The following is a 13,937-nucleotide window of genomic DNA, read 5'->3' as shown; positions in this document are numbered from 1 at the left end:
CTACTGATTTCGTGCATCAACTAGTTCAGACACGCCCCTCCCCCCAAGCCCAACATTCATGCATGTGAGCTGCAGTACAACTGGATCAGTTATTTTTCATGGACAATTCTACTTGTGAATACTCAAACTCAGTCTATGATGATATAAAGTGTGAATCGATGAAACCTTTTCTAAATCATTTAGATAGATAGGCCTATCGGGGTAAGCAAATTTATCCGTGCAGCTTTAGTGGGCAGGAATTATTGGAAAAAGAAGCACTGATGAATGATACACCACACAAATCTTCAGCTTTTAGTTTTATTGTTCATAAAAAAAACTTTGGGTAAATAGTGTCAAATGAATCTAAATGAATTAAACGAATTAAATTAAACTTATAGAAACAAATAAACTTTACATAAAATACATTTAAAAATGATTATACTTAAACAGCATTGGACTACCTGCAAAAAAAAGAAGAAGCCTCAAAACATTTTGAAATTCAGTTTATGCTGTGCTATCAAAACTGATATTGAGAACTGTGAAACCATGATATATATTGTTACTGTGAAGTAAAATTAAGATTTTGGTCACATCACCCATCCATATTCTTTGCTAGATAGCAGAAAAGGTTCCCACAGTTTTACCTACAGTATTTTTTAATAGTGTTTACCACAATAGACTACATCGTAACCTGGTCAGAAATAAGTATAAATGGCTGCTATTTTGCATAAGTTTATTTGTAACTGGAAGGAAGAAAGGGCATAGATGAGGTTAGGAATTAAAAGTCAATTAGGCCTATGTAGTTTCTTGTAGGCCACTGGCCTCACTCCCTTTCCAACAGTTTTGTTTGTACAGTTGACATTCGTTCATGCCCCTGCTAAGCCGGCTTCTAATCCAGGGAAGACTCTAGGATGTTTTTTATCCTACAGTGTCGTACTGAAACTCTTTAGTGATGTCATAGACATGCAGTGAATAGATATGGCACACCCCAACGACACTCTATAGTGAAACAATAGGGAATCACAGCAAAAAAAGGGCATAAACTTCAGTCTATCCAGTAAATGAGTCATATTGGCCAAAAGAATTTGGCACATATTTTGTGTATGGAACACCTTAATAATATGTCTTCACTACTCAGTATTATAATCCTGAGTGTTCAGTCAGTTCTGTGATTAGCCAATTAGAAATTAATCATTTTGTAGAAATCAATCAGATTGCTGGGTTGGCTGGCATGTGTTGGGACAGAGGGATGCACATACAGTAATTTGTAAGTGTATAATTGATTTTGTAAGTATGTCATTGCAAACTCTTGCAGATCACCATGCCTTATTCTTTCTTTTATGTGATCTTGGTTTTGGTGTAGACGCTGAACTGATCTTTCCTACTGCCGCCTCCTTCACCTGTCTTTCTCTGTTTCGGTTTAGTGCTTTGTTTAGCGCATTCAAAATGACATCTTTGTTGTTTTGGATGTTGTAGGAAGTGAGGTTGATAAGCTTCTGGAAGTCCTCCGGTGTGTAAGTCAGGTTTTGAGTGAGATATGGAGAGGAGGTACTGTTAAACTCAACATCAACGGCTCCCTCCTTCTGCTCCTTCTCGCCTTCTCTCTTCACTCCTACACCACACATATACAGATCATTTTACATTATCATTGATTATTTGAGCATTTGAGCTGACGTAGGCTATTGAAAGATGGCAATGTTTAATCACAATAAACTGCAATCCAACCAGTAATACATAGAATATCAACTAAAACCTAGATTTGCATTTCCTGAAGAAAATACGAGGTAGCAAAAGAATAAAGTTTTAGGTAAGCTTTGGCTTTTAGAGATGCTTTGCCATTTGCCAGTCTGTGCATTGTAAAAGTATAAATGGGTTAACAAATGCAAAGAAGACAAGACCAATCACAACTCAGTATGCAAATAGTGTAAGAAAGAACAATTAGGTATGCAAATATTATAGTGTTGTCATCATTAGTTACAAATTGAATGCATTCTAGCAATATAAGTAAATTGAAGATTTTTAAACTTGAAGCTTTAATTTCTCTTAAATGTCACTGCCATTCAGTGAGTCAGTTATATTGTTTTAAAGAATTTTTTTTTTAAACGTTCTATTCATTAAAGAATCCTAGGAAAAAAATTATTACGGTTTTCATAAAAATACTAAGCAGCACAACTGTTTTCAACATTTGATAATAAGAAGAAATGTTTCTTGAGCAACAAATCAGAATATTAGAACAATTTCTGAAGGATCATGTGACACTGAAGACTTTAGTAATGATGCTGAAAATTCAGCTTTGCATCACAGGAATAAATTACATTTTAAAATATATTAAATAAAAAATGTAAAGTGTAAACATTTTTACCGACCCCAAGCTTTTGAAGTGTATTGATTACATGTTTGGTTTAAAAAAATTATATAATGTATAACCACAATATCTAACCAGAATATTTGAGGAACATAAATACAGTTCTGCCTTACAGTACATGCACTGTGATTTCTATTAAGAATATGGCATTGGGGTTGGCCTATTAGTTGGTAGTGCTTACCAGGAGCTTTGAACTGTTTGAATGAGACATTGACCATGGGAAAGTGAAGCACTATGGGAGCTTCTGGATTGTCTTTATCCTCAAACACATAAACTTCCTTCAGCGGCTCTGACTCCACTTTCTTGAAATCGATCTTCGGAAATGGAATCTTGCGATCAGTGCAGTACTCCTGAGTTTGCTTTATGACCTACTGGACACAAACAATGCATAAATATTTTTCAAAGTTTCTTAAGTTCCTGACATATGCATTTCAACCAAATCTTAAATAATCTTCCTGGTCTCCTTCACCTTAAACTGATCCAGTTCCCAGGAGTAGTTTAGAGACAGAATAACGTCCGCATGTCTGTGAGAGCAAACCACAGGAGGGAATGCTGAATTTAAGGCTAATCCAGCATCTACTAAACTCAGCACAGGATCAGTTGGTGTCAGAGTGTTAGGAAAGGCATCTGGGTGTGTGTCTGTAGACAGTGAGAATATTATGGAAGACTGCAAACACTATCAGCTGTTCATAAGTAAAAGGCCCTGATTATATTTCATGCAATAACAGACATCAATTACATAAACATGAAATAAGATAAGATATAGTAGAATAAAAGTAATAAAACATTTTTTTTTAAATCCCATCAAAACTGTTTAACTACAAAAGGGGGGGTGAAAAACCTGGAATCACACTTGAAGTGGTCAATGGAATAAGTAGAGCTCTAGACCTTTCCATGAGATGAAGCCCGTGTTCTCATTGTAGTTCCTGTGCAGGTTGAAGCCTCTCAGGAAGTTGTACATCTGGCTGACAATGGGGCGGCTGGTCATAAAGCCACATAGAATTCTAGCAAAGTCAGTCACGGGGCTGATCAGGTATGTGCCAAGAGCTGTTGATTTACTATCAGTCTCTTTACAGAAGAGGACAAGAAGACAATTATGTCATGTCAATGTATAAGTCTGCATTTATTTGATCAAAAATACAGTAAAAAACAATAACATTGTGAAATAGTTTTACAATATACAACATTGTATTTTAAATAATAATATATTTTAAAATGTAAAATATTCCTGTGAATTTATTCCAGAATTTTCAGCATCATTACTCCAGTCTTCAGTGTCACATGATCCTTCAGAAATCATTCTAATATGCTGATTTGGTGCTCAAGAAAAAAATCGTATTATAATCATTAATCAGTGTTGAAAACAGTTTCACGAGTTCCTTTGCCCATTTAATCTTTAAGCTTATCAGGTTAAGCATATTTGGCTTGCTGTCCGCAGTGGAGGGGCTCGAGGAAGCAGCTTCAACTCAAGATATACCCCCCAGTGGGACTACTAAATGCTTTGATGATGAGTATGGTAGCAAGATGCCTAAATTATGTTGGTGGAGTTAGGGAGGTGGAGCGATGCCAAAACAGCTGATGCCAGAGCAAGGTGAGCGGCTGCTTATGCTCCGGCAGTTAATTGAAAGATTAGATGGGTTCACTCCTCCCAAAATTACGTTGTGAACTTCACTTAAAAAAACAGTTATTATTTTTGTGGATTTTTAGGATTCTTTGATGGACAAAAAAAGAGGAATCGATAAAAAAGAAATCAAGTATAAATGTATTTACTGTTACTTTTGATCACTTTAATGCATCCTTGCAGAAAAAAAGTAGTAAAAATATCTTAAATGACCCCAAACTTTTGAAAGCTAGTCTAATTTGCATATGTACTTTGGGTTTAAAATGCATCACAAACTCTCACCTGTGTTACTCACTTCTCCTCCAAACCAAGGGGTCCAGGAGGGAGCGACTCCTGTGGCAAGATGCCAGATCTCAGTCAGATTTATAGAGAAAATGCTGCTCCACATTCCTTCATAAACACACACACAGTTTGGACTTACTAATGGTGACTGGATCCAGTTTACGTTGTTTGCTTACAGCACAGGATCAGGGCCAGTATCCCCCTAGTGGCCATAACACATGCAACTTTCTCTTTCTCTTCCTTATGGCATTCAGTTCTATTTCCTGTCTTCATTATGTCCAAAAACACACATGCACTCACCCACAAGAAAGGACAACCTAGTTTCAGGGAGTTTCTTGACCATGTGACCAAGATAATATCCACTCCCGAAGTTCTGTGCAGGTATAAAGGCACCATATTTGGGAATCCCAACCTCATATGGGGTGAACTCACACCATTCTAAATAGAGAACAGAAATAAACATGGGATTATTAATCTGCTATAAGCACTTTAGTCGCAACACTATCAAGCTACAAGCTATTTGTTTATTATCTCCTTTCTTAACCAAACAGTGAACCTATTATAAAAAATGTTCTGTAAGTCTTTGGATAAGAAAATAATTTGCATGTGTTTATATCTTTGAAAGCTGTTGCTGAATAGGCTTGTATAGCCATCGATAGATCACTTCACAGGAAGCTGAGAGGGAAATTTACCCAACAGTCATTGCAGATCATCACTCCAGCACATAAAGAAGTTTGAATAAAATAAAGGTGGTGAAAAGCAGGTGTGGATTGTATAAACGACACATATAATATAACCAAATTACGTTTATTTTCATATTAAACATTGCAACAGCCAATTATCAATCAATTTAGCCTTTTTAAATATGACAATTAACATTATTTAAATTTAAAATAACATTTATATAAATACACATGGATGTATTGTATTATACTGTATACACGATGACGTTAAAGGCTGTTCCGAATGAATTAAGTGAAGGGAACTTCAACACCAGACTTTTGACTATCAGAATCAGATACAAAGTCACAGTTGACGGTAGCCATTGACTTCCATAGTTTTGTTTTTGCAATATGGAAGTCAATGGGTGCCATCACCTGTCTGGTAACCAACATTCTTCAAAATATCTTCTTTTTAGTTCAACAGAAGATAGAAACTCATACAGGTTTGGAATGACATGAGAGTGAGTAAATGATGACAGAATTTTTGGGGGAACTACACCTGTGAGTACTGCCCCCTAAAATGTGTATGAAACTAAAATGTATAGCTTCCTTAGTTAGACTTTTATGACGGCAGAGCCACACAGCACATTCGCAATAAAGATTTCTACTGAAGATACACCGGAGTCTCCTGGTATTCGCTTCTGCATTTCCTACACATGTAAACTTGGTACACGACTAACTAGTGTGACCAGTATACCAGGCAGCATCAGCATCCTATCTAAATGATGTTCAGAAATTTTCAGAAAATTTTTCAGATGTTCAGAAAAGAGATTTGTTTGACACAATTCACAGCTGTATTACAAAATTGTTGCCCGTGGGATGTTTTCTCACGGGCTTTCCTGTAGCTCAGTGGTAAGAGCATTGCGTTAACAACGCAAGGTTGTGGGTTCGATCCCAGGGGATTGCACATACCTATGTATAAATGTATACATTATATACATAAATGTATACATTATATATTATATAAATATAGGATAATGCAATGTTAGTCGCTTTGGATAAAAGCGTCTGCCAAATGCATAAATGTAAATGTAAATGTAATGTTTATTTCCTTATGTCTTAATCTGAGAATAGAAGCTGAATGGCCATTATCTTTTACATACCTGCATCTACTATACTTTCTGTCTTGCCATTCTTCAGGTTGACAGCTGTGAAGATTGGTAGAGGGTTCTGGCCATCGGACACTGTCCTCTGCATTTCAGATAGGGTACCCATGCGTTTCTATAAAAGGAAAGTATATTATATATTGTGTACCAAATGTTAATACTGAGCCAAAACTGACAGCAAACACCTGCTTCTTTTTTACCTTGCCTTGGAAAAGATACTCTAAAGCCAGACCCCACATATCGATGAGAGACACGAGGTGTCCTTCTTTCACTCGCTCTTCCACCTTCTCTTTGTATTCCCGTAGCTGCTCCAGGGAAAACACACTGAGCACCTTTTTAGAGATTTCCTTCTTTACAGACTCCATAGACTTATCAAGGCCCCCCTTTGACCAGTTAGGGTCTTCATAAAGAGAGGTTAAAGCCCTGAAATACAGAGATTACACAAAAGATCTTTAGCCATATGACACTGTGGCAGTGGTATACAGTCATTCAGATCACGGAGGTGACCCATCAACTAATTTTGTTCTGAAATTAGGGTAATTATATAACATAAAACAATGTTTCCAATCTGTCTGATGCATCCTACACACAAAACTTGTACTCTTGATCTGACTGGCTGACTTCCAGGAAAAATGGCTTGCTGTGTTTTTATCAGTCTAGATACTGTACAAAGTCATGTTTAAAAGTACATTGAGGCTCCTCGATCTCACCAAGTGGCACCCGAAACGCCTGTGATGTAGCTGACTGCATCAAGAAGTTGGATCTTCCGGAGACCTTGAAGGCTACCGTATGTGCATGTTAAGGCTCTGCTCCCGCCCCCAGAACACACCACAGCCATCAAAGGGACCTGAGGAGTTACATCAAACATAGATCTGAAAATCAAAATTCTATTTTTGTGTATATACTGTAGTAAAACATCACAATCTCTTCAGTTCTTTGCTGAGTGCCTGGATTTTTTGTGCTTGCATCTATAGTACCTTGCTGGGCTCAGGTGCAGAGCTGAGATTCAGAGCTTTCTGTAGAGCTTGTGACACGACTTTTCTTCTCTTCACCAGAAAATTCTTTTCCTCCTCTGGGATATCAAAATCCAGACGCACATCCAGCTGTTCATCAGAGCTTCAGAACAAAACACAAAAATATCCTTACTTTAAGATTAGGATGGATTTATTTTAAATGAAAGCTGATAAATAGTATTGAAGCTTACAATGTTTTGTTTTATACTTCCAAATAACAATTTACTATTAAAATATTACTGAGGATAGGTGTGAATAAATTCACGGTTACCGATCATCTGTTTTCAGTTGCAGATCAATTTTATTCTTTGAAAAAAAAAGAAAGAAAGGTCCACTTAGATAAATGCACAGAATATGAATACAAATACAGTATTGTTTAATTATTATATGATATTATATTATGATAAAATATGGAAATCAATTTAAAATACTCATTTAATTTACTATGTTATCAATAAATTATTTTTGGAGAGCCACATTCAGATATAATTAATTAACCAATAACCTACACGCAAAGTTTATTTTTTACAGTACTCACCTCTCCTAGAGGCAAAGAGACAGTAAGCTGGTGTTTGGCTGGTGGTGGTTTTAAAGGGAAAGTAGTAAATCCAGTGTCTACAAAGTGTGGAACAGCAGCATCAACTACTGTCCCAGCCTGGATAAAAGTATGTTTAAACAAACATTTAAAACCTTTTTGATGCACACTTTCTGTTTTAGGTGCTTTATAAATCTACAACCCCACATGTGAGGCATGCATATACAGTACATACTGTTTCTTATGGCACCAAATATCGATAATGAATGAGTAGTTTTTCCAGTAATTTTCAATTAACAATGTGAGTCAGGAATGCCTCTTACACATCAGTGACCTACATTTTCTGGGCTGACAACAGTCTCAGAGGTCAGATTAAGTTCAGTTTCCAGGTCTCGGTTGATGTAGTAACGTAATGTTTTCAGGAAGCCGGAGCTTTCCTCAGAATTTGAGATCACAAAATCCTCTTTGTACGCTCCTTTAAGTTTTAACACCATGTTCTGCGTTTCTGGAACACAAAGAGAATAGGCAAAAATCACCTAAATCTGTGATTATATCACACTTTCTTGTGTTTATTTTTACACTGCTTATTTTTTCAAAATTAACATAAAGAATAGAGTAATTTAACACTTTATTTTCTATTACATCTATTTCTGAATATCGAATTCCGGTGTAGCCATCTGTTATCTATGCAAATTTTGGATGAAAATGTCTATATTTACCTTCAGACTTATTGAGAAGCTTGTCTATCTCCACATTCAGCTCACAAAAAGGACCTGTCTGATTTCATGAGAAAGCATAAAGTCCATCTGATTAATTTTATCTAGTATTTTATTTTTTTTAAATGTAGTGGTAAGAGTAAACATAGCCTTTAGCCCCTCTTATAGTCCAGAACTCATATAAGTGATTCTTGTACACCTTACAAAACAAAAATCCTCCATTCCCTTTCAGATTTCACAGAATAGCGTCTACTTTTAAATATTCATGACTTTAACCCATGATACAGATAAGAAAGCTGTAGTAAAGGTTCGTACCACCAATACTCCATTAGATACACATGGCCTTGGTGTCTCAGAGCTGCAATACATATGCACACACAAAACAGACATATTAATGGGTCAATGACGTGGCGTGTCAATTCTGGTGTCCAAAGCATATTCATAATATTAAAAATGTATACATTTTTAAATGCACTTCATAAGTGACTCAACTTCCCCCTCTTTTATTACTCATGTGAGAATTTATTATAAATAATTAATCTTTAAGGAACTATTGAGCTCAAAAGTCCTAAAATGTCATTCCGGGTAACTGTCCCGGCTTAAAATCTGAATACAAAAATACAACAAAAATGTAAAAAATATAAATAAAAGTATTTAAAATCTACTTGGGCATAATTGTATTGATGTTTTCAACAATACCTACAAATATAGTGGTAATACTAAGCTTATTTAAATTTTTATGACAGAAAGACTTTTGTCTCCAAATTGTGATTTCGCTAATGTCAGTCCTGGATAACAGACATCAATGACCATTTTATACCATAATGCATTTTGGTATGTCATGTGACATAATATTGTATCAAAAAGAAGACCCTGAAGAAGCACCATAACATGTGCAGAGGTCAAGAAGCGTCTCTTAAAATGTTGATATTTTGACCTTTTCAGTCACTGGTGCACTTTGTAGCAATATCATGTGTCCTTTTGGACAACACTGATAAAACATTCATAATGTTTTTATATTAAAAAACTATCTATTTGATCTAAAAGATTACCTTAAGCGATGATAGCTAAATTGTAGTTTTCCATAGGTGGTTAAGTTAGTGCCTGATTATAAAGAAAAATATTTGTCATTCCTGGATAACAACATATCATTCTTGGATAACAAAAAAACTCTGTTAGCCAGGACATGTCATCCGTTATCCAGAATGACATATGCATAAAAATCTAGTTTTTAATTAACATTTGTAAACTTTTAGGCATGGTTATTATAGTTATATTATTAAAATTAACATTATTTACATAATTGTATGTTTTTTGTCATATTTTTGCTGTCATTCAACTTGATTTCATATGATTCAATGAGTCACATGGGTCTTTATCATTGAATTGAATTTTGTAATGTTAATGGTCAAATGATGAATAATGTAATCAAATTTATTACTTATCATAACTTCTGGTGTTTTAAGGTAAATTCTGTCCTGCCAGATGCCTCTGTCTAATAAAGAGAGGCAGAGACGGTTCAGAGCCAGGATAAACGCAGATGCAGAAGCTAGGGCTGAGTATCTTGGACAAAAGAGAGCATTAGTATTATAGAGTTGACTCAGTGGAGTGATAATGTATAAGTAACAAGCAAACTTGAAATATTAATTGAAATAGGTTCACACTCCTATAAACATTCCTATAATCTAAACGCGTAATATGCATGTACACACCATCAGTGTTCTCACAGGTTCGCGTTTTTAAAGTTTTCGCAGAAAGAACTTAACTGTTTTCTGTTAGAACGGTGTCGTGTTAGCGGCCCTTAAGTTAATAACTAATGATCGTTGCAACGGAAGTGAATCAATCAAAACTAACTTCAGCTGGACAATAACTTTATTCTAGAGCAGCTGTAAAGCCAAAACAATCTCTGTTACTTTAATTTCCTATTATCACTGTAAAGCTGCTTTGGAACAATCTACATTGTTAAAGCGCTGTATAAATGAAGATGATTTGACTTGACTCATTTTAATCACTGTAAAGCTGCTTTGGAACAATCTACATTGTTAAAGCGCTGTATAAATGAAGATGATTTGACTTGACTCATTTGCAATAAGCCTCAGGGCCCTGTCTTGCACCCAGTGCAATTGACTTTGTACACCGACGCAGACGCACGTCGGTAAATTAGGGAATGAACTTGTGCTCCCGGGGGGCGGTTCAGCGAAGAGAGGAGGCGTGCACAGACCAGGAGAAACCTAGTCTAAAGTCAGTGGCGCATGTTATTCAGATGCTATTTTAAGGGCGCATGCTTGGCCATAATGTAGCGTGAGCACAACGCACACACACTTTGATTCTCTCATCTACACACAGACGCTAGCAGTTCACATTTTTGCAAACCATACATAATTACAAGCAAAAATATTCCACATGAGGGAAATCATTGTTGTGTTCATAGATGTGAAAAAATAGGCATAAATCTAGCTTACACATTTACCCAAATTATGATACGCCTGTTTAAGCGAAGCTAATCTGGTTGTGTTTCTCCATCCCCAATGTCACTTCTCTGTGTTTTACGGCCCTGACGAGAGCGTCGGTCTCCTCGGCTGTGAACCGCTCCTGGCGTGCGTCTGGCAAATCCGCCGTTATAATAGCAACCGCCATGGAACAAGCGCGCCTGCTCTTAAAGGGAATGTAAGATGACGCTCTGATTGGTTTATTTCACGTTACGCCCAAACCACACCTATGAATAATGAAGCTACTTCAGACCAACACATTTTAGATTTGCGTCGGGATCCGCAAGATCCGCCCACAAAGTTACTACGCGTTTGATACTTGCGTTTCAGATCGTTAAAATAGGGCCCTAAATGTTTAAGCTGTTTAATCCTGAAAAATATTGCAGAATGTCCTTCCGGCTAACAATGACACGGGCAATTATTTTAACCCATATTTGTGTGTTAGATTACACAACTCAGTTTTTTGTTGAGTTAATGATAAAACTTTATTGGAAAACATTTTTAAACATTTTCCAGTTTTTTATTTATTTATTTGGTTCTGAATTTTGAGTTATCAGCAGCCAAAAATGAGCCCATGTCTATATGAAATCCCAAATTGATTATATTAATTGTGATTAAAATGTAGTTTTCCGAGCACTAATTGTTTGTTGAGCTCCAAATATGGAGATCAGTACATTTGTATATGCCAACAATGGTAGAAATGTAGTTAATTTAAAAATTCATTACGTTACCCAGGAATGACATTTTCATGGGGAAAAAGATCTGATTCACCAAAAAAAATGATTAATTACATTCTAGAAATGTGTAAATATCATTGCATTACATACACAACACTCTAATAAGTATAGAAAGTCCTACAATTTTAATTTTTTACCAATTTTATTTTTCTTCACATTTTAAATCCTAATCCGTCATTCACCCTAATATTTATGTGTATGGACATCTGTAAAACAGGTTCTGACTAGCACTTATTTTTACAAATTTTAATGAGAAAGGCAATCTCCCTCACCTCTCAGTGACTTCAAACTCTACCCACAGTTCATCTTTGGTCTGAGAAAGAAAAGTATAATAGTCCCAAATTCACAATCAAATATCAAGTGTTCTGTCAAGTGTACGTTTTGTTATGCTGTAATGTCAGTTTAGATCTCAAAATAGCACTGACCGTATCATTTACAATAAAGCATTTGGTCTCCTTTTTCCCAGGTGTAAGGTTATTGATGTCAAAAAAGATAGTGGCACACTGGTCATCTCTCATATATGGGTCTTCATCATAGATCAAGATCTCCAGAATGTTCTGTGTAGGAGAACAGAAGAAAGAACTGAAAGTGTACTGTAACATTTTTTGGTTCATTCGACACATTTTTAGTTCATACGACACATCCTACTGGAGAGATAAACAGTGAAAGCTAGAAATAGGAGACAGTATAAGAAAACAATCTTAGATCAGACAAATATTTTAGTGGTTTACCTTGACATTGCTGTAGACCCTGAAGTTAAACGTTTCGTTCCATTTAGGATTGTCGCTATTTGAGACAGTCTTGGTGCGATTTGTACGGACCGATGCTGTGGGTAAGTTCAGGATGACATAGCAGTCAGATGCAGAAACTAAAGAAAAATAGAGGTGGGGTTGGAAAAGTCGGCAGTGAGAAATAAACCTTGAACCATTTATACAGTACACAGCCCTTAATAATAATGAAGAGAGATTTTTGTTGTGTTAGTTGTCAGATTGTAGGGCTAAAGTCCCAGAAATGCCTTTAAAAATCTTATAGGTGGGCAAAGGATTATAATGTATACTGACATAGAATTTGAGACTGGAAAAATTATTGTACCCTATATATTACATTAAAAGAGAATGCTCTATAATAAACAGGCACATCAAGTCAGAGCAAGTCCACACGAAAACACACAAAAAAATTTCATCAAAACAGCAAACCAGTTTAGACATGCTAAATGTGTGAATGAATATATTTGGCTACTGTTAATAGGAAGGATTGTCTCACAGTAGTCAAAGGACCGATGGATCTTCGCATGTAAAACTTTGACAGACAGATTCCAGTATGGCTTGACTTCTCTCTGTTGAAAGAAACAGAAAATTAAGTAGTTGAGCAATAATGCATTTTGATTACAAAAGTGTTTGAATAACACAATCTATAATCCCAAGATCTACACTGTTTACTCACATAAATGGTTAAAATGAAGTCAAGCATTACAACTCCTTCAATTCAAGTAAGTAAAGTCAACACTACTGTTTGTTGCAAACAGTTTCTTATTACAAAAATCTAAATTACAAGTCAAGTCTTTTAAAGAAATTCAGAGGAAAGACTAGCTAACCTTAAGCATTGTTGAGGAGATCTGGATCCAGCTGCTTTGCAAACACAAATGAGAGTGCATGTACAGTAAGAGCCAAATGTAGTAAAGCACAGCTTGAAAAGCTAGTTTTCCTGCTTATCTATCCATTGCACTGTATTCCAAAAACTAGGCCTACCTCAAACTAACAAAACCTGCATACCAAAGACAGGTTTTCATGAAAGCATAAATATTGATAAGACATGTCATGACAGTGTGAACTGATACAAATATATGAAGTAACAGGAGAGCATATATTCACCTCAATGAGAATTCAACATCAAATTCCTCTACACTGTATGTTCATATTGCAATCTTTTGTCCCCTCTTCTATTGTATTTCTAAAATGATTTGCTTATAAATTGCATTATTTCAGTCTTCAGTATCTAGATTGGTATATTCACTTGCTGACTTATTTTTCTATGGATTTTAAGTAGATACTCACCCAGATAAATGGATACAAGGTTGCCTTGAAGAACATCGTCAGCGAGTCTGCCTATAAATCGTGAAGTAGCTTCAGTGCTTTTCCTCTTTCAAGCATGTATCACAAGGTAAAGAGGTCATGGCTGTCACCCTATTCAGCTAAATCTTTTTCTGAGTCATTAAAATGAACATCCCACTTCCCTGAAAGAGTTTATTTAGCATAAATAGATTTAAATGAAAAGAGAAAATGATAATGGAAAAACACAATTATACCTATTATATTTGTTCATTCAGCATTTGATAGTAATTGAAAAAATACAAAAACTTAGTAATGCCTAGG

The 13,937-nt window shown here is 35.7% G+C and overlaps 1 protein-coding gene across 1 annotated transcript; it reads right to left on the bottom strand.

Moving 5' to 3' along the window:
* Positions 1-280: 280 nt before the first annotated feature.
* On the bottom strand, positions 281-13,233 carry pla2g4f.1 (phospholipase A2, group IVF, tandem duplicate 1). Its single transcript, XM_084096455.1, has 20 exons — positions 13,160-13,233; positions 12,829-12,901; positions 12,297-12,433; positions 11,991-12,122; positions 11,838-11,878; positions 8,655-8,697; positions 8,343-8,400; positions 7,962-8,128; positions 7,627-7,743; positions 7,360-7,394; positions 7,053-7,191; positions 6,786-6,922; positions 6,276-6,498; positions 6,073-6,190; positions 4,548-4,685; positions 4,248-4,355; positions 3,233-3,412; positions 2,814-2,983; positions 2,526-2,712; positions 281-1,591 (listed from the first exon to the last, which is right to left on the bottom strand). Exons 1-20 carry the CDS (start codon positions 13,217-13,219, stop codon positions 1,296-1,298), a joined length of 2,559 nt encoding a protein of 852 aa, XP_083952581.1. The 5' UTR covers positions 13,220-13,233; the 3' UTR covers positions 281-1,295.
* Between the last annotated feature and the right edge of the window lie 704 nt (positions 13,234-13,937).

Source organism: Abramis brama, assembly GCF_963993115.1.
Source record: "Abramis brama genome assembly, chromosome: 21".
Lineage (NCBI taxonomy): Eukaryota > Metazoa > Chordata > Actinopteri > Cypriniformes > Leuciscidae > Abramis > Abramis brama.
This window is presented reverse-complemented; position numbering and strand designations above follow the sequence as displayed.

Bases quoted from the DNA above. Each gene is read 5' to 3' on its own strand.
- pla2g4f.1 (XM_084096455.1), bottom strand. From the start codon at position 13,219: ATGCACTCTCATTTGTGTTTGCAAAGCAGCTGGATCCAGATCTCCTCA. The intron at 11,879-11,990 runs GTCAGTGCTATT...TTTCTTTCTCAG, and splicing joins GCTTTATTGTAAATGATACG to ACCAAAGATGAACTGTGGGT. The intron at 3,413-4,247 runs GTGAGAGTTTGT...TCTTCTGTAAAG, and splicing joins AGGAGAAGTGAGTAACACAG to AGACTGATAGTAAATCAACA.